General features: G+C 36.1%; 1 protein-coding gene across 1 annotated transcript in view; it reads left to right on the top strand.

The window, feature by feature from the left end:
- PARVA (parvin alpha) overlaps window positions 1–25,542 on the top strand; it is a 165,498-nt gene that overhangs the window by 111,404 nt on the left and 28,552 nt on the right. The window contains exon 5 of the mRNA XM_041729625.1: window positions 25,016–25,156. Coding sequence (XP_041585559.1) covers window positions 25,016–25,156 — 141 coding nt within the window. The remainder of the gene's footprint in view (window positions 1–25,015; window positions 25,157–25,542) is intronic.

The following is a 25,542-nucleotide window of genomic DNA, read 5'->3' as shown; positions in this document are numbered from 1 at the left end:
AAAGGAAAAAAAGAATTGTAGAGAATGAGGATATGTTAAGAGAATGCTTCATCATCAAGAATAATAACATTTGCCTAATAGGGGTTCCAAAAGGAGAAGAGAGAGATACGAGGCAAAACTTAACTTCAAGAAATAATAGCTGGAAACTTCCCTAACTGGGGACAAAAAACATATCCAGGTCCAGGAAACACAGAGAACACCAAAAATTATGCACCCAAGGAGGTCAACAACAAAACACATAGTAATCAAAATGACAAAATGATAAAGAGAGATTCTTAAAAGCAGCAATAGAAAAGTGAACAGTTACACACAAGGGAAAACCCATAGGCTATCAGCTAATTTTCCAGCAGAAACTTTGCAGGCCCAAAGAAAGTGGCATGTTATATTCAAATTGATGAAAAAATAAAATCTACAACCAAGAATACTTTATTCTGCAAGGTTATCATTCAGAATAGGAGAGATAAAGAATTTTCCAGATGTGATAGGAATTCATCACCAGTAAGCTGACCTTACAGTAAATATTAAAAGGACTTCCTTAAATAGAAAAGGCCATAATTAGAAATTTCAAAAACATATGAAAAGAAAAAATTTGACTGCTAAAAGCAAACATACACTAAAGAGAGCAATCACTTTAAAGCTGGTATGATTATTAAAACACAAGAATTATAAAATCAATTATACCTTTTAAAAAAATAGTCAAGGGACTCAAAAGATGTAAAATATGACATCATATACATCAAACATGGAGGGGAAGAAGTAAAAATGAAGTTCTTTTAGAAACTATTGAAACTTAAATGACCACCACCTTAATATAGACTGCTATATACTTAGGATGATATACATGAACCTCATGGTAACCAAAAACCAGAACCTCTCTTGTATAAAAGATAAGGAGAAAGGAATCCAAATATAACACTAAATAAAATCATCAATGACAAGAGAACAAGAAAGGAACAGAGAACCTACAAAAATAACCAGAAGACAATTAACAAAATGGCAAGAAGCACATACCTATCAATAACTACTTCAAATGTAAATGGTCTAACTGCTTCAGTCCAAGACATAAGGTGGAGGAACGGATTTAAAAATGAGACCCATCTGGGCACTTGGGTGGCTCAGTTAAGTACCTGCCTTTGGCTTGAAGGGGATCAAGCTCCACATCAGGCTCTCTGCTTAGTGGGAAACCCTCTTCTCCCTCTCCTCCCCACTCCCACCCTATCTCTCTTTTCTCTCTTTTTCTCAAATAAATAAATAAAATATTTAAAAAGATTCATTAATATGCTTCCTACAAGAGACTCAATTCAGAGCGAAGAGCACATAAAACAAAAGAATGGAAAAATATATTCCATGCAAATAGTAGTGAAACAAAAAAAGCAATACTTACATCGGCAAAATAGACTTTAAAACAGAGATGGTAGATTCTGGTCCAAGATGTCAGCTTAGGAAGATCCTCAACTATTCCACAGGCACACCAATTCTGTACCTATTTATAGGGCAATTCCTACTGAAGAACTTAGGGCTGACTGAACAGCTGCACAACAAAAGATAGACCACATAGAAAACAGCAAGAGAGACAGAGACATGGCAGATGCTGTGAATTGCATTGGGGAGGGACAGTACTAAGTGACCAGGAACAGATTTCTCGGCCCTGGGGCATAGAAAAAAAAAAGCTGCATTTAAAAGGGCAACTAGAATATAAAGGAACCTGCCCTAGAGCCCTGCCAAATGGCGAAAAAGCTTCTGGGACTTTCTCTATAGAGAAAAGTGAAAGAACTCAGCACTTCAACAAGGAAATAGAAAATATGTTTTAAAAATCAGTTGAAGAATAACTGAAATGAAAAATACATTAGAGGGAATGAACAGATTAGTAGATGCAGAAGAATGACAGCAATCTAACAGACATTGTCATGAATAAAGCTCCCAAGCTTAGCAGAAAGGAAAAACGAGAGGGAGGGAGAGAGGGAGGAAAGAAGGAGGAAAAAGAGAAAAATTTTAAATGAGGGTACGTAAAGGGGAGGTCTTAGTCAACATCAAGCACAATACAATTTGTATTATAGGGGTCCCAGAAGGAAAAGAGAGGGAGAAAGGGACAGAAAACTTATTTTAAGAAATAAATGAAAACATTCCTTACCTGGGTAAGGAAAGACATTTAAGTTCAGGAAGCACATAAAACCCCAAAGAAGATGAATCCAAGGAGGTCTACACCAACACCACAAAACATAATAATTAAAGAGAATTTTTAAAGCAACAAGAGAAGGGTACCTGGCTGGCTCAGTTGGTGGAGTATGTGACTCTTGACCTCAGGATTGTAAATTCAAGCCCCACATTGGGTGTAAAGATTACTTTAAAAAAATAAAATATTTTTTAAAAGTGAATAAATGCAGCAACAGAAAAGGAAACTGTTACATACAAAGGGAAACCCCATTAGGCTATCAGCTGGTTTTTCAGCAGAACCTGTGCAGGCCAAGAGTGGCATGCTATATTCAAAGTGATGAAAAGAAAACACCTACAACCAAGAATACTCTACCTGCCAAGATTATCATACAGAATTAAAGGACAGATAATATGATTTCCTGACAAACAAAAGCTGAAAGGATTTGTTTGTGTGGAAAAGAAAAGGCCATAATTAGAAGAAAATTATGAATAAGATGTAAATGTGACTACACATAAAATGTAGAGGAGAATGTATAAAAGCAGTTCTTTTTGAATGTGTTTGAACTTAAGTGACCATCAACTTAACACAGATTGTTGTATACTTAGATTGTTATATATGAACTTCATTGTAACTCAAAGCCTATCATAGATACAGAAAAAATAGAAAGCAAAGCATAACACTACATAAAGTTATCAAAAACAAGGAAAGAGAGCAAAAGAAGAAAGGAACAGATAAAAACTATATAAACCACCAGAAAACAATTAGCAAACTAGCAATTAGTGCATACTTTCAACAATTACTTTGGATATAAATGGTTTAAAGGCTTCAATTAAAGACATAGGATGGCAGGATGGATTTTAAAAAAGAAAGACCTGGGGTGCATAGGTGGCTTAGTCACTTAAGTATCTGCCTCCGATTCAGGTCATAATCCCAGGGTCCTAGGATTCAGCCCCCCATCAGGCTCCCTGCTCAGCTGGGAGCCTGCTTCTCCGTCTCCCTCTGCCTATTTGTGTCTCTGTCAAATAAATAAATAAAATCTTAAAAACAAAATAATACCAATCTATATGCTGCCTACAAGATACTCACTTTAGACCTAAAGACACATAAGGAATAAAAGTGAAAAGATGGAAAAAACTATTTTATGCAAATGAAAAAAGGTGGCAGGGGGTGAGGGAAGCCAGAGTAGCAATTTAAACATCAGATAAAATAGACTTAAAAACAGACTTTATTAAGAAACAAACAAGGGCATTATATAATGATAAAGGGATCAGTCCAACAAGAGGATATAACAACTTTAAATATCCATGCACCCAATTTTGGAGCACCTAATACATAAAGCAAATATTAACAGAAATAAAGGGCAAACTTGACAGTGATATAATAATAGTAGGAGACTTTAACATTCCACTTAGATCAATGAGTAGATAACTCAGGCAGGAAATCAATAAAGTAACAGTATCGGGGCATCTGGGAGCTCATCAGTTAAGTAGCCAAGCCTTACTTTTGGCTCCAGTCATGATCTCAGGGTCATAAGATTGAGCCCCAAGTCGGTCTCTGTCCTCAGCACAGAATCTGCTTGGAATTCTTTCCTCTTCCTCTCCTTACTCTAACTAACTAACTAACTAACTAAATAAATAAATAAATAAATAAATAAATAAATAAATCTTAAAAAAAAAAAGGAAACAGTATCTTTGAATGACATATTAGACCAGATGGACTTAACAGTTACATACAAACCATTTGATGCAAAAATAGCAAAATACACAGTCTTTTCGGTTTTTTTTTTAATTTTTTTTTTATGATAGTCACAGAGAGAGAGAGAGAGAGAGGCAGAGACATAGGCAGAGGGAGAAGCAGGCTCCATGCACCGGGAGCCCGACGTGGGATTCGATCCCGGGTCTCCAGGATCGCGCCCTGGGCCAAAGGCAGGCGCCAAACCGCTGCACCACCCAGGGATCCCAATACACAGTCTTTTCAACTGCACATGGAACATTCTCCAGGATAGATCACATGTTAGGCAACAAGTGTCAATAAATTTAAAAAGATTGAAGCTGCCATATATGGCATCTCTTCTGACCTCAACAGTGTGCAACTAGAAATCAATCACAAGGAAAAAATGGAAAAAACACGAACACATGGAAGCTAAACAGTATGCTACTAAACAACCAATGGGTCAATGAGATAAAAAAAATACATGAAGAAAAATGAAAATGGAAAAAGAACAATCCAAAATCTTTGGGAACACAGTGGAAGAAGTTCTAAGAGGGAAATATAACAATAAACAGGCCTACCTCAAGAAACAGAAAAATCTGAAACAACTTAACCTTACACCTAAAGAAAAAGAACAAAGCCCAACGTTAGTAGAAAGAAATAAAGATCAGAGGAGAAGTAAATGAAATAGACTAAAAAAATGGAAAAGAACAATTAAACCGAGAGCTGGTTTTTTGAGAAGATAAAATAGATAAAACATTATCCAGACACATCAAGAAAAAAAGAGGACCCAAGTTAATAAAAAATGATACAAGTAACAACACCACAGAAATACAAAGGAATGTAAAATACCATGAAAAATTATATGCCAACAAATTGGACAACCTAGGAGAAATGGATAAATTCCTAGAAAAATACAATCTTCTAAAACTGAATGAGGAAGAGACAGAAAATCTAAACAGAGCAATTCTAGTACTGAAATTGAACCGGTAATCAACATTCCCAACAAAGGCCAGGACCAGAACAATTCACAAGTGTATTCTACCAAACATTTAAAGAAGAATTAATACCTGTTGTCCTCAAATTATTCCAAAAAGGAGAGGAAGGAAAGCATCACCCTGGTACCAACACCAAACAGACATCACAAAAAAAAAAAAAAAAGAAAGAAAACTTCAATCCAATATCCCTGATGAACATAGGTGCAAACAACCTCATCAGAACATTAACAAAGCACATTCAACAATACATTAAAAGACAATCATGACAACTACATGGGGTTATTCCAGGGATGCAAAGATGGGTCAATACCCGTAAGTCAATCAATGTAATACACATTAAACTGAAGAATTAAAAACCATATAATCATCTCAATAGGAGCAGAAAAAGCACCTGACAAAATTCAACATCCATTCATTAAAAAAAAACTCAACAAATTGATTTAAAGAGAACATAACATAATAAAGTTCATGTGTGAAAAACTTTAGCTAACATCATACTCAATGGTGAAAAACTGAAAACTTTAACTCTAAAATAAGAAACAAAACAAGGATATCCACTCTTACCACTATAGAAGCAGAAGTTTTAGACATTTAGCACTCAGAGAAGAAAGAAAAGGCATCCAAGTTGGTAAGGAAGAAGTAGAGATGTCACTATTTGCAAATGACATGATATTGTGCATAGAAAATCCTAAAGACTTCACTACTAGAATAAATGAATTCAGTAAAGTTTCAGGATACAAAACCAATACACAGAAATCTGTTGAGTGTGTATACACTAATAACAGTGTGTATACACTAATAACAGGTAACAAAGTAGCAGAAAGAGAAGTAAGAAAATGATCCCATTTTCACTTGCACCTAGGAGAATAAAATACCTGGGAATAAACTTAACCAAGGAGGTGAAATACCTGTACTCTGAAAATGATAAGACACTGATAAAAGAAACTGAAGATGGCACAAAAAAATGGAAAGATATTTCACAATCACGGATTGGAAAAATTAATATTGTTAACATGTTAATATTACCCATGGCAATCTACATATTTAATGCAATCCCTATTGAAATACAATATTTCGGGGATCCCTGGGTGGCGCAGCGGTTTGGCTCCTGCCTTTGGCCCAGGGCGCGATCCTGGAGACCCGGGATCGAATCCCACATCGGGCTCCCGGTGCATGGAGCCTGCTTCTCCCTCTGCCTGTGTCTCTGGCTCTGGCTCTGCCTGTGTCTCTGGCTCTGTCTCTCCTTCTATCTCTCAAGAATAAATAAATAAAATCTTTAAAAAAAAAGAAATACAATATTTCATGCAATCCCTATTAAAAAACAATATTTTTTCACAAAAATGAAAGAGAAAATCCCAAAATTTGTGTGGAACCACAAAAGACCCCAAATTGCCAAAGTAGTCTTTAGAAAGAACAAAGCTGGAGGTATCATAATTCCAGATTTCAAGAGATACTTAAAAGCTGTAGAAATCAAAACTAATGGTATTGGCACAAAAATGGACACATAGATCAATGCAACAGAATAGGGAGCCAGAAATAAACCCACACTTATGTAAATTAATCTATGACAAAGGAGGCAAGGATATGCAATGGGGAGAAGACAGCCTTTTCAATAAATGGTGCTGGGAAAACTGGACAACTACATGAAAAAGAATGAAACTGGACTGCTTTCTAACATCATACACAAAAATAAACTCAAGGTAGATTAAAGCCCTAAATGTGAGACCTGAAACCATAAAACTCCTCAGAGAAAACATAGACAGTGGAGGCTGGGAAGGTAGTGATGGTGTAGGAGGACCCAAGATGACCCAAATACTAGCAGAAGAAACTCCACTAAAGGTAGAGAAAATCCCACATCAAAGAAAATAGGACAAGCAGAGACATAGTTTGGGAGTGAAACATAATGTGGCCATCTGCAGTTGGGAGGAAGCTAGGAGTGTGAAGAAACAGACTATCACACCAGAGAGCCCATATAGGAAAACAAATCCCCATATTTGGCATTGAAGGCAAAGGGGGCCGTATCTCATGAGTTCTTACTACTAGTGGACTTAAAGCCTAGAATTTTTAAAATCAGCAAGCTCTGTTCCAGGAGAGTCTGGAGGCCATTAGGAAGCAGAGTCCCAGCCCTTAAAGAGACAGCAAGATGAATAGCCCATGGAAATACAGCAATTTAAAAAATGCCTAGGGCACACAGGAAGGAGAATTATTTACTCATTTCAGAGCATGGCCCAGGAAGACAGATATCACAGGGAGATCCCTCCAGGAACAAAGGAGCTAGTAGCCACCATTTACCTCCCCTGCCCTTCAGCATAAACACACAGCTACCTACAGGAACCAGCATAGCATCTACACTCACTATCTAAGGTGCTTACACCAAGCCGTGCCCCCCAAACACACACACTTCAGTGGATCCACCCTTCCCAGGCACACTTGCCTCAGTACTGTGCTGCAGGTCCCCTCCCAAGAAAACTGATGCAGACTCTGCCAATGCTACCTCTCCTGACCCACGTTTTGCAGGGCTTCTGTACCAGTGGTGGCAGGTCTTATTTCAAAAGCAGACCAGTTCATATCTTATTAAATGCACCACACCTGGCTGAAGACCAAAAACTTCCCACAACAGGCAAAAAGAGCCTCTGTAGATGACTAGACTGAGGGAAAAAATGGAGGACACAACAGTAAGGCATACACAACACACATAGGAGACACTTCCTGAAGCACCAAGTCCTGGGAAACAGAGGACATTGCACTTCAGGGCATGATAGGACAGGCCATTACCTTCAACAACAGGAGATTTAGCTAACTTTCCTAACACAGAGAAACAGAGAGACAAAATGAAGAGACAGAGGAATATGTCCCAAGGGAAAAAGTAGGACAAAACCATAGTAGGAGACCTAAGCAGAATAAATAGAAGCAATATGTCTGATAGAGAATTTAAGGTAATGATCAAGATACTCACAGGACTTGAGAAAAGAGTGTACAGTATCAGTGAGACCATTAATAAAGAGAAAAAAAAAGAAAACCCAACCAGAGATGAAGAACACAATACATGAAATTTAAAATATACTTGGTGGAATAAATAGGAGGCTAGAGGAAGCAGAGAAACAAAATAATGACCTGGAAGACAGTATAATAGAAACTAATCAAGTTGAGCCCGTGAGAGAAATATTTATGCAAAATGAGAATAGATTTAGATTTAGGGAACTCAATAACTCCATCAAGTATAATAAAACTCACATAGGATCTCAGAAGAAGAAAAGAGAAAAGAGGGCCAAAACTTTATTTGAAGAATAGCTGAAAACTTCCCTAATGTGGGGAAGGAAACATATCCAGATCCAAGAGGCACAGAGGTCCCCCAACAAAATCAACCCAAGGAGGTCCACACCAAGACACATAGTGATTAAAATGCCAAAAAGTAGTGATAAAAATTTTTTTGAAGGAGCAAGAAGAAAGCCTGTTACATACAAAGGAAACCACATAAGGCTACCAGCAGAATTTTAGCAGAAACTTTGTAGACCAGAAGGGAGTGGCATGATATATTCAAAGTGCTGAAAGGGAAAAATTTGCAAGAATACTAAGAATACTCTATCCAGCAAGGGTACCATTCAGAATAGAAGAAGAGATAGAGTTTCCCCAACAAACAAAAGCTAAAGGAGTTCATGTCCACTAAACCAGCCCTATAAGAAATGTTAAAGGGGACTCTGAGTGGAACAAAAGGACTATAGGTAAGAGTAAGAAAAGTAGGAAGCCCAAAAGCAGTAAAAATAAGTGTATCTGTAAAAATAAGTCAGAAGATTCACAAAAGGATGTAAAATATGACACTAGATATGTAAAATGTGGGGGCAAGGAAAGGAGTAAAGAATGGGTTCAAACTTAAGTGACCATCAACTTAATGCAGACTGCTGTATGCAGAAGATGTTATATGCAACCCTAATGGTAACCACAAATTAAAACCAGTAACAGATATGCAAAGAATAAAGAAAAAGGGATCCAACTATGTCACCAAAGAAAGCCAACAAACCATAAAAGAGGGCAAGACAAGGATCAAAGAAAAACTAGGAAAACCACCACAAAATAAATAATAAAATGGCAATAAAAACATATCTATCAGTAATTACTTTGAATGTAAATGGACTGAATGTTCTAATCAAAAGACATAAAGTGGGACACCTGGGTGGCTCAGCAGTTGAGTGTCTGCCTTCTGGGATCTGGGATTGAGTCCCACATTGGGCTCCTTGCAGAGAGCCTGCTTCTACCTCTGCCTGTGTCTCTACCTCTCTCTGTGTAAGTCTCTCATGAATGAATGAACGAATAAATAAATAAATAAATAAATAAATAAATAAATAAGTTTTAAAAATATATATATATATATATATATATATATATATATATATATATCAGTATATATATGTATAAAGTGTATAGAGTGAATTAAAAAATGAAACCTGGGCAGCCCGGTGGCTCAGCGGTTTAGCACCACCTTCAGCCCGGGGTGTGATCCTGGAGATATGGAATCGAATCCATATCAGGCTCCCTGCATGGAGCCTGCTTCTCCCTCTGCCTGTGTCTCTGCCTCTCTCTCTCTCTCTCTCTCTCTCTCTCTCTCTGCCTCTCATGAATAAATAAATTTTTAAAATCTTTTTTAAAAAATGAAACCCACCTATGTGCTGCCTACAAGAGACTCATTTCAGAACCAAAGACATCTGCAGATTGAAAATGAGGAGTTGAAGAAATATTTATCATGCAAATAGATGTCAAAAGAAAGCCAGGGTCCCGTACATATATCAGACAAAATAAACCATAATATAAGAGACAAAGAAAGACACTATATAATAATAAAGAGGATAACCCAACAAGAAGATAAAAGAATTGTAAGTATTTATGCACTCAACTTTGGAGCACCCAAATACATAAAACAGTTAATAATGAACATAAAGGAAACAATCAACAGTTATACAATAGAGGGGGGGACTTTAACACACCACTTACATTAATGGATAGATCATCCAAACACAAAATCAACAAGGAAACAGTGGCTTTGAATGACACCCTGGACCAGATGGATTTAACCAATATATTTAGAACATTCCATCCTAAAACAGAATATACATTCTATATTAGGCCACAAAACAAGTCTTAACAAATCCAAGATTAAATGAACACAAATACTTGGAGGTTAAACAACATGCTAGTAAACAATGAATGGTTCAACCAGGAAATCAAGAAGAAATAAACACATAGAAAAATAAAAATTAAAAGAATGGTACAAAATCTTTTGGATGCAACATGAGCAATTCTAAGAGGGCAATTTATATCAGTATAGGCCTACCTCAAAAGCATGAAAAATCTCAAATATATAACCTAACCTTACCTCTAAAGGAGCTAGAATAAAAAGAAAAAAACAAAACCCAAAACCTGCAGGAAAAAAAAGGAAATACAGAAGATTAAAGCAGAGATAAGTAATACAGAAACTAAAACAAACAAAACAAAAAAAGCCCTAATAGAACAGATGAATGAAACCAGGAGCTAGTTTTTTTGTTTTAAAGATCAACAAAATTGATAAACCTCTAGCCAGACTCATCAACAAAGAGATTGAGAAAGAACTCAAAATCCTAGACAAAACATGAGAAATAATGACACCATAGAGATACAAAGGACTATAAGAGAATATTGTGAAAAGTTATACCAACAAATTGGACAACCTACCAAAACTGAATCAGTAAGAAGTAGAACATTTGAACAGACTGATTACTAGTAATGAAATTGAATTGGTAATCAAAAAACTTCCAACAAGCAGAAGTCCAGAACTGGAGAACTTCACAGGCAAATTCTACAACACATTTAAAGAAGAGTTAATAACAATTCTTCTCAACCTATTCCACAAAATAAAAGAGGATAGAAATTTTCCAAATTCATTCTAGGAGGCCAGCATTACCCTGATACCAAAGCCAGATAAAGACACCACAGGAAGAGAGAACTGCAGGCCGAGTATCTCTGATGAAAATAGATTTAAAAATGCACAACAAAATACTAGCAAACTGAATCCAACAATACATGAAAAAGATCATCACAATCAAGTGGGATTTATTCCTGGAATGCAAGGGTAATTCAGTATTTGCAAATCAATCAGTGTGATACACTGCATCAAGAAGAGAAAGGATAAAAACCATATGATCATTTCAATAGATACAAAAAAAGCATTTGACTAAAGTACAACATCCATTCATGATAAAAACTCTCAACAAAGTAGGTCTAGAGGGAACATACCACAACATAATAAAGGCCCTATATGAAAAACCCACAACAAATACTATACTCAATAAGAAAAACTGAGAGCTTTCCCCCTCAGGTCAGGAACATGACAAGGATTTTACTCTCATCACGTGTAAACAACATAGTGCTAGAATTCTAGCCACAGCAACCAGACAACAAAAAGAAATAAAATGCATCCAAATTGATAAGGAAGAAGTAAAATGTTCACTATGCACAGATGACATGATATTATATAGAAAAAACCCTAAAGACTTTACCACAAAACTACTGGAGCTGATAAATGAATTCAGTAAAGTCACAGGATACAAAATCAATGTACAGAAATCTCTTGCATTTCTATACACTAAAAGCAGCAGAAAGAGAAATTAAGAAAATAATCCCATTTACAATTACACCAGAAAGAATAAAATACCTAGGAATAAGTTTAATCAAAGAGATGAGATGCCTGTTTTTTTAAAAACTATAGAATATTGATGAAAAAAATTAAAGACAACAGAAAGAAACAGAAAGACGTTTCACACTCATGGATTAGAAGAAAAAATTCTGTTAAAATATCTATACTACCCAAAGCAATCTACAGATTTAATGCAGTCCATCAAAATATCCACAGCATTTTTCACAGAACTGGGACAATCTTAAAATTTGTGTGGGACCATAAAAGACACCGAACAGCTGAAGCAATCCCGAAAAAGAAAAACAAAACTGGAGGTATCATAATTCCAGACTTCAAGTTATTTTACAAAGCTATAGTAATCCAAACAGTATGGTACTGGCACAAAAATAGACACATAGAGCAATGGAACAGTATAGAATACTCAGAAATAAACTTACAAATATGGTCTGTTAAATTTCAACAAAGCAGGTAAGACTATCCAGTGAGAAAAAGATAGTCTGTTCAACCAACTATTCAGAAAACTGGACAGCTACGTGCAAAAGAATGAAACTGGACAAACTTCTTACACCATACACAAAAATAAACTCAAAATGGATTAGAAACCTAATTAGAAGACATGAAACCATAAAAATCCTAGAAGAAAGCACAGGCAGTAATTTCTCTGACACCAGTCAAAGCAACTATTTTCTAGATAGGTCTTGTGAGGCAAGAGAAACAAAGGCAAAAATAAACTATTGAGTCTACATCTAAATTAAAATATGCACAGAAAAGGAAACAATCAATAAAATTAAAAGGCAACCTATGGAATAGGAGAACATATTTGCAAAGACATATCTGATAAAGGGTTAGTATCCAAAATATATAAAATATATAAAGAACTCAACAACATGAAAACACAATCTAATTTAAAAATGGGCAGAAGACTTGAACAGACATCTCTCCAAGGAAGACACACAGATGGCCAACAGACACACACACACACACAACATGCTCATAATCACTTATCATCAGGGAAATGCAAATCAAAATGACAATGAGATGTTGCCTCGCACCTGTCAGAATGGCTAAAATCAAAAACACAAGAAACAAATGTTGACAAGGATGTGGAGAAAGAGGAACCCTTTTGCACTGTTGGTGGGAATGCAATCTGGTACAGCTCCTATAAAAAACATGGAAGATCCTCAAAAATTAAAAATAGAAATACCCTATTATCTACTAATTCCACTACTGGATATTTACCTAAAGAAAATGTAAACACTAATTTGAAAAGATATATGCACCTCTATGTTTACTGCAACTTTACTTACAATAGCCAAGTTATAGAAAGAACTTATTAAGTATCTATCAATATATAAATGGATAAAGACAATGTAGTGTGTGTGTATGTGTGTGTGTGTGTGTGTGTGTGTGTGTGTGTGTATATATATATGCAATAGAGTATTTGCTATTAAAAAGAATGTGATCTTGCCATGTATGACAACACAGATGGGCCTAGAGAGTATTATGCTAACTGAAATATGTCAGAAAAAGACAAATACCATATAATTTCACTTATATCTGGAATCTAAAAACAAAACAAAAACAGAATCACAGAGAACTAATGGTTGTCAAAGAGGAGGGGGACGTAGGGAATGGGAAAAATAGTTGAAGTGGATTAAGAGGCACAAATTTCCAATTTTAAAATACTAAAGCCATGAGGTTGAATAGTACAGCATAGCAAACATAGTCCATAATATTGGAATAACTTTATACAGTGATAGATGGTAGGTACACTTATCATGGTGAGCTTTTCATAATCTACATAATTGTTGAATCACTGTTATTCACCTGAACCTAATATGTCACCTACAATTAAAAATAAAATTAAAATAAAAGTTTGCTATATTTTCAAGAAAAAAGCCCCAAGATTGAAATGTAGTTAAAAGTTATTCCAGGGAATCCCTAGGTGGTTCAGCGGTTTAGCGCCTGCCTTTGGCCCAGGGCACGATCCTGGAGTCCTGGGATCGAGTCCCACGTCGGGCTCCCAGCATGGAGCCTGCTTCTCCCTCCTCCTGTGTCTCTGCCTCTCTCTCTCTGTCTATCGTAAATAAATAAAATAAATAAATCTTTTTAAAAAAGTTATTCCAGATTATTAGTGCTTCCCAGGGCAAAAGCAAAATATGTCCTTTTCGAGGAATGAACTTTCAACCTAGGCCACAAAGAGCTCCCAGAGACAAAGTTTCAAAGAAAGTTAAAAATCAGAAATCACAAAACACATGAGAAGCAACCACTTTGAGCAAGGATCAACAGAATAATAGACTGTAAATTCATCCCACAAATGCTATATATTAGCAACTGATCAGTTATGAAATATGTTTAAATATGTCAAAATAAAAAACTTAAAAAGGCTAATGAAAGGATTATTTTTTACAAGCTATTAAGGGGCACCTGGGTGGTGCAGTCAGCTAAGTGTCAGCTCAGGTCATAACCTCAGAGTCATGAGGTTGAACCTCAAGTTGGGCTCTGCACTCAGCATGGAGTCCACTTAAGACTCTCTCTCCCTCTGTCCCTCCCCCATACTCATTCACTCTGTCTTAAATAAATCTTTTTTTAAAAAGTAATTATCAAAATTGGACAAGTCAATGTGAAAGAGAACCAAACAGAACTTCTAGAAATGAAAAAAATATATATATACATATATATATAATATATATATATATAATTAGAAACTTCAATGGATCAGACACAGCTAAAGAAAGAATTTGTGACCTGGAAGTTGGCACTGAAGAAATTACCCAGAAGGCAATGTAGAGACAAGAGTGCCTAAAATAAGAAAGCGAACTAAAAGATTTTTCTAAGAAAATCTAACATATAGCTAACTGAAAATCTAGCAGGAAAAGATAAGGAAAATGGAGACAAGGCAAATTTAAAGATATAATGAATGGGAATTTTCTAGAATTGATGAAAGATATAACTTCTCAGATTAAGTTCACAGGCTCCCAAATATGATAAATAACAATAAATCTATACCTACACACGTTATAATAAAACTTAAGAACGCTGAAGACAAAGAAATGACTGAAAGCAGAGAGAAAAGGTAGATTACCTGTAAAGGAACAACAGCGTGAAAGCTATCTTCCCTCAGGAGCAATAGCCAAAATATATTGAAATGAAATCTTCAAAATTTAGAAAAAAATTGTCATCTTGTATGTTACCCAGGGAAAAAAGCTGTTTTCAAAAAAATGAGACTCAGGAAACAAACTGAGGGTTGCTGGAGGGGAGGTGGGTGAGGGGATAGGGTAGCTTGGTGATGAGCATTAAGGAGGGCACTTGATGTAGAGTGCTGGGTGTTATATACAACTGATGAACTACTAAATTCTACCTCTGAAACTGATTATACATTATATGTTAATTAAATTGAATTCAAATTAAGAAAAATTTTTAAATGAGAAAATGAAGTCATTTTAAGCAAACATAAATTGAGAGAGTTTACTTCTAACAGACCCTCACTAAAAGATATCTCTAAAGAATGTATTCCAGGAACAAGAAAACTGAACCCAAAAGAAAGATTTGAAATGCAGCAGAAAATGATGAGCAAAGGTCACATGGTAGGTTGAATAAAACTAATAAAACCATGCCAGTCTAGTCAATTAATATATGACAAAGGAGGCAAGAATATACAATGGGGAAAGATGGTCTCATCAACAAATGGTGTTGGGGAAATTTGACAGCAACAGGCATAAGAATGAAACTGGACCACTTTCTTACACCATACACAAAAATAAACTCAAAATGGATTAAAGGCCTAAATGTAAGACCTGAAACCATAAAAATCTTACAAGAGAACATAAGCAGTAATTTCTTTGACGTTGGCCATAGCAGTATTTTTCTAGATATGCCTCCTAAGATAAGGGAAACAAAAATAAACTAAGGGTATTACATCAAAATAAAGAGTTTGTACAGTGAAAAAAAAAAACACCCCCCCCCAAAAAAACAAAAAAAAACAAAAAGGCAACCTACTGAATGGGAGAAGATATTTAAAAACAATATATTGGATAGGGTGTTAAAATCTAAAATATATAAAGAACTTATACAACTCAACCAAAAAAAATCAGATAACTCAGTTAAAAACAGGCAGAGGACCTGAATAGAACATTTTTCTAAAGATGACATGTAGATAGACAACAGACACATGATAAGATGCCCAACATCAGTAATCTTCAGGGAAATGCAAATTAAATACATATTTTTTCCAAAGGAAACAAAAACGCTAATTTGAAGATCTACACACCTCAATGTTTATTGCAGCATTATTTATAATAACCACGATATGGAAACAACTCAAATGTCCATCGACAGATGAATGGATAAAGAAGTGAGTGTGTATATATATGTATATACAATGGAATATTAGCCATGAAAAAGAATGAGATCTTGCCATTTGTGACACATGGATAGGCCTAGAGGGTATTAGGCTAGGTGCCATAAGTCAGACTGAGAAAGCCAAATATATGATTTCACTTATGTGGAATGTGAAAAACATAACCAATGAATAAACAAAAAGCAGAATCATACCTGTAAATACAGAGGACAAATTCATGGTTGCCAGAAGGAAGGGGCAGAGGATAGGCAAAATGAACAAAGGAGAATGGGAGATACAGGCTTCCAGTTATGGAATGAATAAATCATGGGAATAAAATGTACAGTATAGGAAATATAGTCAGTGATACTGTAATAGCACTATATGGTGACACATGGTAACTACACTTGTGGGGAGCATAGCCTAATGAACAGAGATGCTGAGTCACTATCTTGTATACCTGAAACAATGTAACATTGTATGAACTATACTCAAATTTTTTAATAAAATAAAATAAAAACTTATAATTAAAAAGATCACCATGATCGGTAGATTGAAGCAATAATTAAACAAATATAAAACAATCACAATAATGTCTAAATTATTGATTTAAGAAGTTAAGATAGAATCCCAGACAACTATAACACTTAAGTCAGGAAGAGTGTGATTCAAGTCAAAGTATCCTCTTAAGTCCTGTATTATTTAGTATACAGGCTAAGTGCAGTAAGTCAGACTCAGAAAGCCTGTATTGTTTCTATTCCGTTAAATACACATGGCAAATTTTTTAGGCTAGCCACTAAAATAATAAAACAGAGTGTATAGCCTCCCTACTAGTAATTGGGGGAAAAAATGAAATGAGAGAGAATAGAAACCTTCATCCAAAAGAAATCATACCTGTGGAAGGGTGGATAAAGAACCAGAAAAAGCAGAATAATAAAAAGTTGAAAATAAGTTGGGAGAAGTGAATCCAAGTATATTGATGAAAGCATTCAATATAAATTGATTTTATCCATTAAAAAGACAAAGATTGCCAAACTAGATAGCCCAACAACATCTTGCTATATGCTGTTTATAAGAGACACTCTTAATTTATGGAAACAAAGAATGATTTAAAGAGTGGAAATAATTAGGGGCACCTGAGTGGCTCAATCAGTTAGGCATCCTCATGGTGGTGAGTTCAAATCCCACATTGGGGGACACCTGGGTGGTTCAGTGGTTGAGTGTCTTCCTTCGGCTCAGGGCATGATCCCAGGGTCCTGGGAAGAAGTCCCATATCAGGTTTCCCATGGGGAGCCTGCTTCTCCCTCTGCCTGTCTCTGCCTCTCTCTGTGTGTCTCTCATGAATAAATAAATAAAATCTTTTTTATTTTTTTTCTTTTTCTTTATTTTTTTCTATAAAATCTTTTTTAAAAATCCCACATTGGAGTGGTTTAAAAAGTGGAAACAATTACACACACTAGACTAATACTAATTAAAAGAAAGCTGGGGTAACTGTTTTAATATCCGACAAAACAGACTTCAAGGCAAAAAGCATTACTATAGAGAGTCTTTACATATTGAGGAGACTAAAGCTACTAGGAAAATACATTTTTAATCTAAATGTTCTTTTATGCATAACATTATAAAATTGACAGGATTACAAGGACTTGATAAATCTTCCATCCAGTGTTAGATTTTTAACATATATCAGTTAATAACACATTAAGAAAAAAATTCATAAGGATAGAGGAGATTTGGAGAATATAATTAACCAGCCATACCAAAACTAGAGTATTCTTTCTTTTCAACTGTATATGGATGGATCACTTACAAAATCTATGTCCATAAAGTGTGTCTCAACAAATTATTATAAAGACCAAACTCTCTGGCCATGATACAATAAAAAAAAAAATCTAACAAAGCCTCTCTGTATATTTGGAGACAGAAATGTAATAACTCAGGAATCACTCATACTGAAAAGAGTATTTTATGTACTCTAATTCTCTGAAGAACGGTTACATTAATAAAGTATAATATATATAGTATCTGTGTTTGTTAGAACATCCCAGTTTTTCTACCATTCAGGGAGTTGAGTTTATTCTGCTCTGTCTTGATACTTCAGAACTCTTCGAATACTATTTTATTGTTTTCTAAAAATAATCTCTCCAAAAGCACATTTGGAAGCTAAATTCAAAAACAAGTGAAAGAGTCACAAAATAATCCTGAGAAAATTTGCTAAATAGCATCCTATTTCAAAATCATGCCTATTACTTTATAACAAGTTAAACTAATGATGAACAATTTGTAGAACTATAGAAACATGAAAGAAACAATTTCATGGAAGAATAAAATTTCAGCAATAGAAAATTTTCATGTAGCTAGCTGAAATTAGTTTAATAAAGAGCAAAAGAGAAAAACCAGGGGTTTTGAGAAAGAAATTATCTTTAACTACTTAGCAACAATGACTGAAATTACTATTTAACTATAGGGATATTTGAATGGAACTGTTAAGTTTTGAGGGTTGAGCGTTTTAAAAATAAAGTAGGGGATAGAAATAGCAGAAGAGGTTCTCAAATCTTTTATTTGAAAATGTCATAAAATTGAAATAAATGATATAAGCTTACAAAATAGAAAGAACTATGTTTTATCTTATTTCCATACCCAGAGAGTGCTAAAGACTCAAACAATAATAGAACTAACAAGGAGATTTGGTAAGATGACTCTATTTAAGAAAATCTGTAAGGCAACAGCTTTTCCTTTTACTGGCACTAATCAGTTGGTAACACACACACACACACACACGCAATGTTTATTGAAACTTTAATACAGGGGCTCCTGGGTGGCTCAGTATGTTAAGCATCTGCCTTTGGCTCAGGTCATGATCCCAGAGTTCTGGGATGGAGCCTTCATCAGGCTCTCTGCTAAGCAGGGAGTCTGCTTCTCCCCCCCGCCTGCTGCTCCCCACCTACCTGCTTGTGCTCGCTCTGTCAAATATATAAATAAAATCTTTTTTAAAAAACCTTTAATACAAATAGGAAAAGTTGGCTTATAACTATATATCTACAGAGGAATGGTTGAATAAGTTATGAGTCTTATGTGGATTTTTTAAATGAGTTATATCAATATGTACTGACATAGATGCTCATATGTTTGAGTGAGACATGTATCATATAGAGAAATGTTTAGAAACTAAAAGGATAATAGAAAAAAAATCAATGAAACTAAGAGTTGTTTTTTAAGAGATAAACGGAATTGACAAACCTTTAGCTAGACTCACAAGCAAAGAAAGGACTCAAAATCAGAAATGAGAGAGGAGTTTTTACAACTGATACTACAGAAATACAAAGGATCATGAGACTACTATGAAAAATTATACACCAATAATTGTACAACTTAGAAGAAATTGGTAAATTTCTAGAAATATGCAACCTAACAAATCTGAATCATGAAGAAAATAAAATCTTAACAAACTGGTTATTAGTAAGGAGATTGAATCAGTAACCAAAAAGTCCCCAACAAACAAACTCCAGGACCAGATGGCTTCACTGGTGAATTCTATCACACATTTAAAGGAAAATTACTACCAATCCTTCTCAAACTCTTCTCAAAAACAGAAGAGGAGGGAACACTTCCAGGCTTATTTTACAGAACCAGTATTTCCTCGATGCTAAAACCTCCTTGTGACAAGGATGCCACAAGAAAATTGCAACAACATCCCTAACGAACATAGATACAAAAATCCTCAACAAAATATTTACAAAGTGAATTCAACAGTACATTAAAAGGATCATATGCCATGATCAAGTGGGATTTATTCCAAGGATGCAAGAATGGTTCCACATTCACAAATCAATCTGTGATTTGCCACATTAACAAAATGAAGGATAAAAATCATATAATCATCTCAATAGATGCAGAAAAAGCATTTGACAAAATTCCACATCCATTCATGATAAAAATTCTCAACAGAGTGGGTACAGAGAGAACATATCTCTACATAATAAAGGCTCTATATGACAAACCCACATACCCAATGGTGGGAAGCAGAAAGCTTTTTTATCTAAGATAATATATAAAAATGTGTTGCATTTCTATACACCAAGAAACAAACTATCAGAAAGAAATTAAGAAAATAATCCCATGTACAATCACATCAAAAAGAATAAATACCAAGGAATAAACTTAACCAAGGAGGTGAAAAACCCATACACTTAAAATTACAAGACATTGCTGAAAGAAACTGAAGATAACAAACAAATGGAAAGATATTCTGTGTTCATGGATTAGAAGAATTAATATTCTTAAAATGCCTATACTACCCAAAGTAATCTACAGATTCAGTGCAATCTCTATTGAGATTCCAATGGTAGTTTTCACAGAATAAGGGGATGGAAGAAATTGGCTTCCAGTTATGAAATAAGTCATGGGAATAAAAAGACACAGCAGAAGGAACATAGTCAATGATGTTGTAATGAAGATGTATTAAAACAAATGGTAGTTACATTGTAGTGAACATAGCATAATAAATAAACTTGTCGAATCACTATTTTGTACAATTGAAACTAATATAACATTTTAGTAAATTATATGCAAATGAAAATAGATAAAATACATTGCCCAGAAAAAAAAAAATAGAACAGAGGATCCAAAAATTTGTATGCAACCACACAAGACCTTGAATAGCCAAAGCAATTTTGACAAAGAAGAATAAGCTGGAGGCACCGTGCTCCCTGATTTCAAACTGTATTACAAAATTCCAGTAGTCAAAACAGTACGGTATTAAAAAAAAAAAAAAACAGTATGGTATTGGCATAAAAACAGACACATGTTAATGGAACAGAGAGGCTAGAAATAAAGCCACACAAATATGGCCAATTAACTTATGACAAAGGAGCCTAGAATATAGATTCTTCAATAAATGGCATTGGGAAAACTGGACAGCCACATGCAAAAGAATGAAAGTGGGCCACTATCTTACAACATTTACAAACATTAACTCAAAATGGGTTAGAGAATTCAACATAAGACCCAAAACCATTGTATACATAAACCACATCTTCTTTATCCATGTATACAATAGAATATTCCTCAGCCATTAGAAACGACGAATACTGACCATTTGCTTCCACGTGGATGGAACGAAGGGTATTATGCTGAGTGAAGTAAGTCAATCGGAGAAGGACAAACATTTTATGGTCTCGTTCATTTGGGAAATATAAAAAATAGTGAAAGGGAATAAAGGGGAAAGGAGAAAAAATGAGTGGGAAGTATCAGAAAGGGAGACAGAACATGAGAGACTCCTAACTCTGGGAAATGAACTAGGGGTGGTGGAAGGGGAGGTGGGCGGCGGTGGGGGTGACTGAGTGATGGGCACTGAGGGAGGCACTTGATGGGATGAGCACTGGGTGTTATTCTATATGTTGGCAAATTGAGCACCAATAAAAAAATAAATTTATAAAAAAAAAAAAGACCCGAAACCATAAAAGTTCTACAAGAAAACATAGGCAGTGATCTCTTTAATATTGATCTCAGTGATTATTTTTGGGGGTTTGACAGAAAAAGCAAAGGCAAAATAAAATACCAACAACAAAAAAATAAGTGGGACTTCATCAAAATAAAAAGCTGCACAACAAAGGAAACCATCCACACAATGAAAAGGCAACCTACTGACTGGGGGGAAATATTTGCTAGGGGTTAATATCAAATATGTAAAGAACTCTTGAAACTGAATGGGGGGGAAAAAGGAAAAAATGCAATCTAATTTTAAAATGCTCAGATCTAAATAGACACTTTTCCAAAGAAGACACTCTCAGATGGCTAACAGACACATGAAAAGGTACACAACATCAGTAATCATCAACCAAAACCACAATAGGATACTACCAAACAGTCAGAATAGAATGGCTACTATCAGAATGACAAGAAATAAATCCTGGCAAGGACATGGAGAAAAGTGAACCTATATGCACTGCTGCTAAGAATGTAAATTGGTTCAGCCATTGAACAGCATGAGAATTCTTTAAAAATTAAAAGTGGAAATGCTGTACGATCCAGTGAGTCTACTTCTGGTCATTTGTCTAAAGAAAATGACAAAGCTAACTTGAAAGATATGTGCACCCCTATGTTCACTGCAGCATTATTTACAATAGCCAAGATACGAGAACAACTTACATGTCTATCAATAGATAAATGAATAAAGAAGATATGGTGTATATATATATTTATACAGCGCATCATTATTTGGCTATAAAAAAAGAATGAAATCTTGCCACTTACAACAACGTAGATGGACTTTGAGAACACTATGCTAAGTGGAATACCATATGATCTTACTTGTATGTTGAATCTTTATTAAAGAAAAAAAAAAAGCTCATAGATCCAGAAATGGCCAGAAATAAGGGGTTGGGGGGGGGGGGGTGGACAGAGTGGGTGAAGGTGGTCAAAAGGTACCAAAAAATGAGCTATATCCATATATATTGACAAAAATACTCATGATTTATGTTTGAATGAAAAAAAAAAAGTAGCCAGAAATCTCACTTTCATTAACAGAGAAAGAATAAGAGAGCTCTTCCTGTTTGTGTGTGTGAGCATGAAAAACTATTAATAAATTTTACTTTAAGATATATTCTATCTGGGATGCCTGGGTGGCTCAGCAGTTGAGCATCTGCCTTCAGCTGAGGGCATAATCCTGGAGTCCCTGGATCGAGTCCCACGTCAGGCTCCCTGCATGGAGCCTGCTTCTCCCTCTGCCTGTGTCTCTGCGTCTCTCATGAATAAATAAATAAAATCTTTAAAAAAATATATATATATATATTCTATCTACTCAAATCCACATAATACCAATGTCAGTGCCAAAATAAAATAGCCAACAAAAATTAAAAGCAAAAAAAGAAACCCAAAGCATAACTAAAGTAGGAAAAAAGTAAAGCAGAATTACATCATCTCAAAAATTAGTAATGCAAAAGAAATTAGCAAGCCATAAAAAGTCTTCTCCTCAATAATGCCAGATGCTAAAAAACAGAATTTTTTTAATTTTAAGAAGAAAGCATTATAATGTTAGTAATGTGACAATTAAAAAATCTTGGCAAAAACAAAAAAATGAGTGTTTTAGTAGGTAATGTCTGAAATCCAATTTTTAAAAAATGTAAACAGAATGGACACAGTGCAAAAAAAAATTATTGAGCTAGAAAACAGATTCAGAGACCTAAGAAGTCCAATGCCAGCAGAAGGTTATAAATATAAAAGATCACAGGCAATGATGTACCACATCAGGGCTGGCCAGAGAGTGGTTCTGACTCTTCCTCTCCTCCTCCACCCCCCACCAGGACCTCTCCCAAGACACTCATCATTATCCTAAGCTGGCGATCTTTTCCTCTCAGCCAGGAGAAGGCTTCAGAAGTTTCCTTAACCTAGCACTTTGGGCAGCCTCTACCAAACTACCAAAATTGTGATTGCAAAATAAAATGAAAACAACTTGTCATTTCTTCGGTAGGAGAGGACCCAAGATAAGAATTCACAGTCTAAAAATGGAAAAGGCACACATGGTCTCTTCAACTTGAACAATCAAGAGGAAGACATTCAAATATAGGCTTATTAAATCCCAGACATTGAGAATTAAAGAACGATGGCCACAAGCAACTAAAGAGAAGAGAAGGAGCACATGCGGGCCTTCACAGACGAGAAGAGCCTGAGCTCATTCTAACCAGATGCAGGAAAGAATTCTTAAATCCACAGAACCTGCAGAAATTCTCCAGTGGACAATCTCATCTTCAAAGAATTAACCAAGACATATTTGACCTGGATAAGCTACAACTACTGAAAAACAAAAGAAAGAATATAAGCTACGTAGGGGACTAGTCACATACATTTTAAATTTTTTTGTATAGTAGTCCTTTAAAATAAAGGAAAAAGACATTTAAAACATATTTCAGAGTATCGATTCTACCAATCCTGAATGAGTTGTGGAGAGTAGAATTAGGTGAATCCAGCAGCAGATAACATTCAGAAATGCAAAAGTTGTCCTAACAGATAAAAATTTAGAGCGATGAAATGATTAGACTGTGTTTTGCCTTTAAGTGTTACGGGACATGCCAGTGCGTGCAGGAACAACTGATTTCAAAACGTACCATTTTAAAAGTACCACTCAGAAAAAAGAAAAATCATTTAAACTACTGTTACCCAAAGCATTTTTAATCCCTAGATGTTTTACTAACTACTTTTTGAAAGTGTTCTTCTAGGCTGAGACCTGGAAGTGGCCACACTGTGAAGGGCTAGGACCCAGTGCACACACGCGGAAGCAGTGAGATCTCCTGTCTTCCACCTGGCTTGCAACAGCTGTAGAATGCCATCAGCTCTAAGACACTCTGGTTTCAGGGATGTTAATATATGGGAAAGAAAGTAAAGAAACAATGCCCTCGAATTCATGAAACAGGAGACATCGAATAAGCTAATTGTAGGTGGATTTAAAAGGAAAGAACGTGGGGCACCTGGGTGGTTCAGTGGTTGGGCATCTGCCTTTGGCTCAGGTCATGATCCCAGGTCCTGGGATCAAGTCCTGCCTCAGGTTTCCCACAGGGAGCCTGCTTCTCTCTCTGCCTATGTCTCTGCCCCTCTCTCTCTCTCTCTCATGAATAGTTAAAATCTTTAAAAAATAAAAATAAAAAATAAAAAGAGGTGCTTAGAAGAGATAAATGTGATTAAGCATTACAGAAATGTGCAAAAGGCCTTGAATAAAGACCCCTGGCCACGGGAGGCACACAGCCCCCCTCCCTCCCCCAGTCATGGCTCAGAGTACACTTAGAGAAGGCACACTTGAAAAGAAGGGAAAATCTGGAATGGTGGAAAAGGGTTCAATGATGACAGGCTGGGTTACATGCCTCACTTCCCTGCTCCTGGGAGCTTATCATGTGGGGATACAAGACACAGTCCCAAGTTTTCACAGTACTGCTGCCACTAGTGCCACCATCACATGAGGGGAGAGCAGTGTCCCTCAGAGAGCAGGTGCTCAGTAAACACTTGTGGGGACAGAGGATGTGTGAGTGCAGGTGTACGTGAGTGGATGCATGAGCACAGGTGTGCGTGTGAGCGAATGAACGAGCGAGGAAGCACGTGAGTTGGGGGTGTCTGTGGCTAGAGATAACAGCCACTGTCTTTCCCCCTCGGCACCCCAGAGAAACTTGAGAGCGAGAAACTGAACGTTGCTGAAGTCACCCAGTCAGAGATTGCTCAGAAGCAAAAGCTGCAGACCGTCCTGGAGAAAATCAACGAAACCCTGAAGCTTCCTCCCAGGAGCATCAAGTGGAACGTGGACTGTGAGTTTTACAAAGAAGGATGAGGGCTATGGTCCCCAGCCCGGGATTTCCCCCAAGAAGCCATCCAGGAAGCTGGCAGGCCCGGGGCAGGGGAGGGGTGCAGACCCATTTATCGTTGAGCAAGACGTGCCCTTCCTTAGAGGACTTCTCTGCATGGCTGGGAAATAACCCAATCCAGTGTGCCTTTCTGTGCAGGGCGGTTTGTAGCAAGGTCATATGAGATTGGGAAGAGGAGGAGACTCCTCTGAGCTACTTCTGAGCCCCAGCACAGCTTTGGAAGCAGCTGTGTGATCAACTCATAGAGGCTTCAGGAGGTGGGGATCCCTACATGCAGGCAGCTGAGGAGCAGGGGAGCAGGAGCTTGGCTCTGTCCTGAAGCCCATGCC

The sequence above is a fragment of the Vulpes lagopus genome, chromosome 15 (assembly GCF_018345385.1).
Source record: "Vulpes lagopus strain Blue_001 chromosome 15, ASM1834538v1, whole genome shotgun sequence".
Taxonomy (NCBI): Eukaryota; Metazoa; Chordata; class Mammalia; order Carnivora; family Canidae; genus Vulpes; species Vulpes lagopus.
The sequence above is the reverse complement of the archived record's forward strand: the minus strand, read 5'-3'. Positions and strand labels throughout refer to the sequence as shown.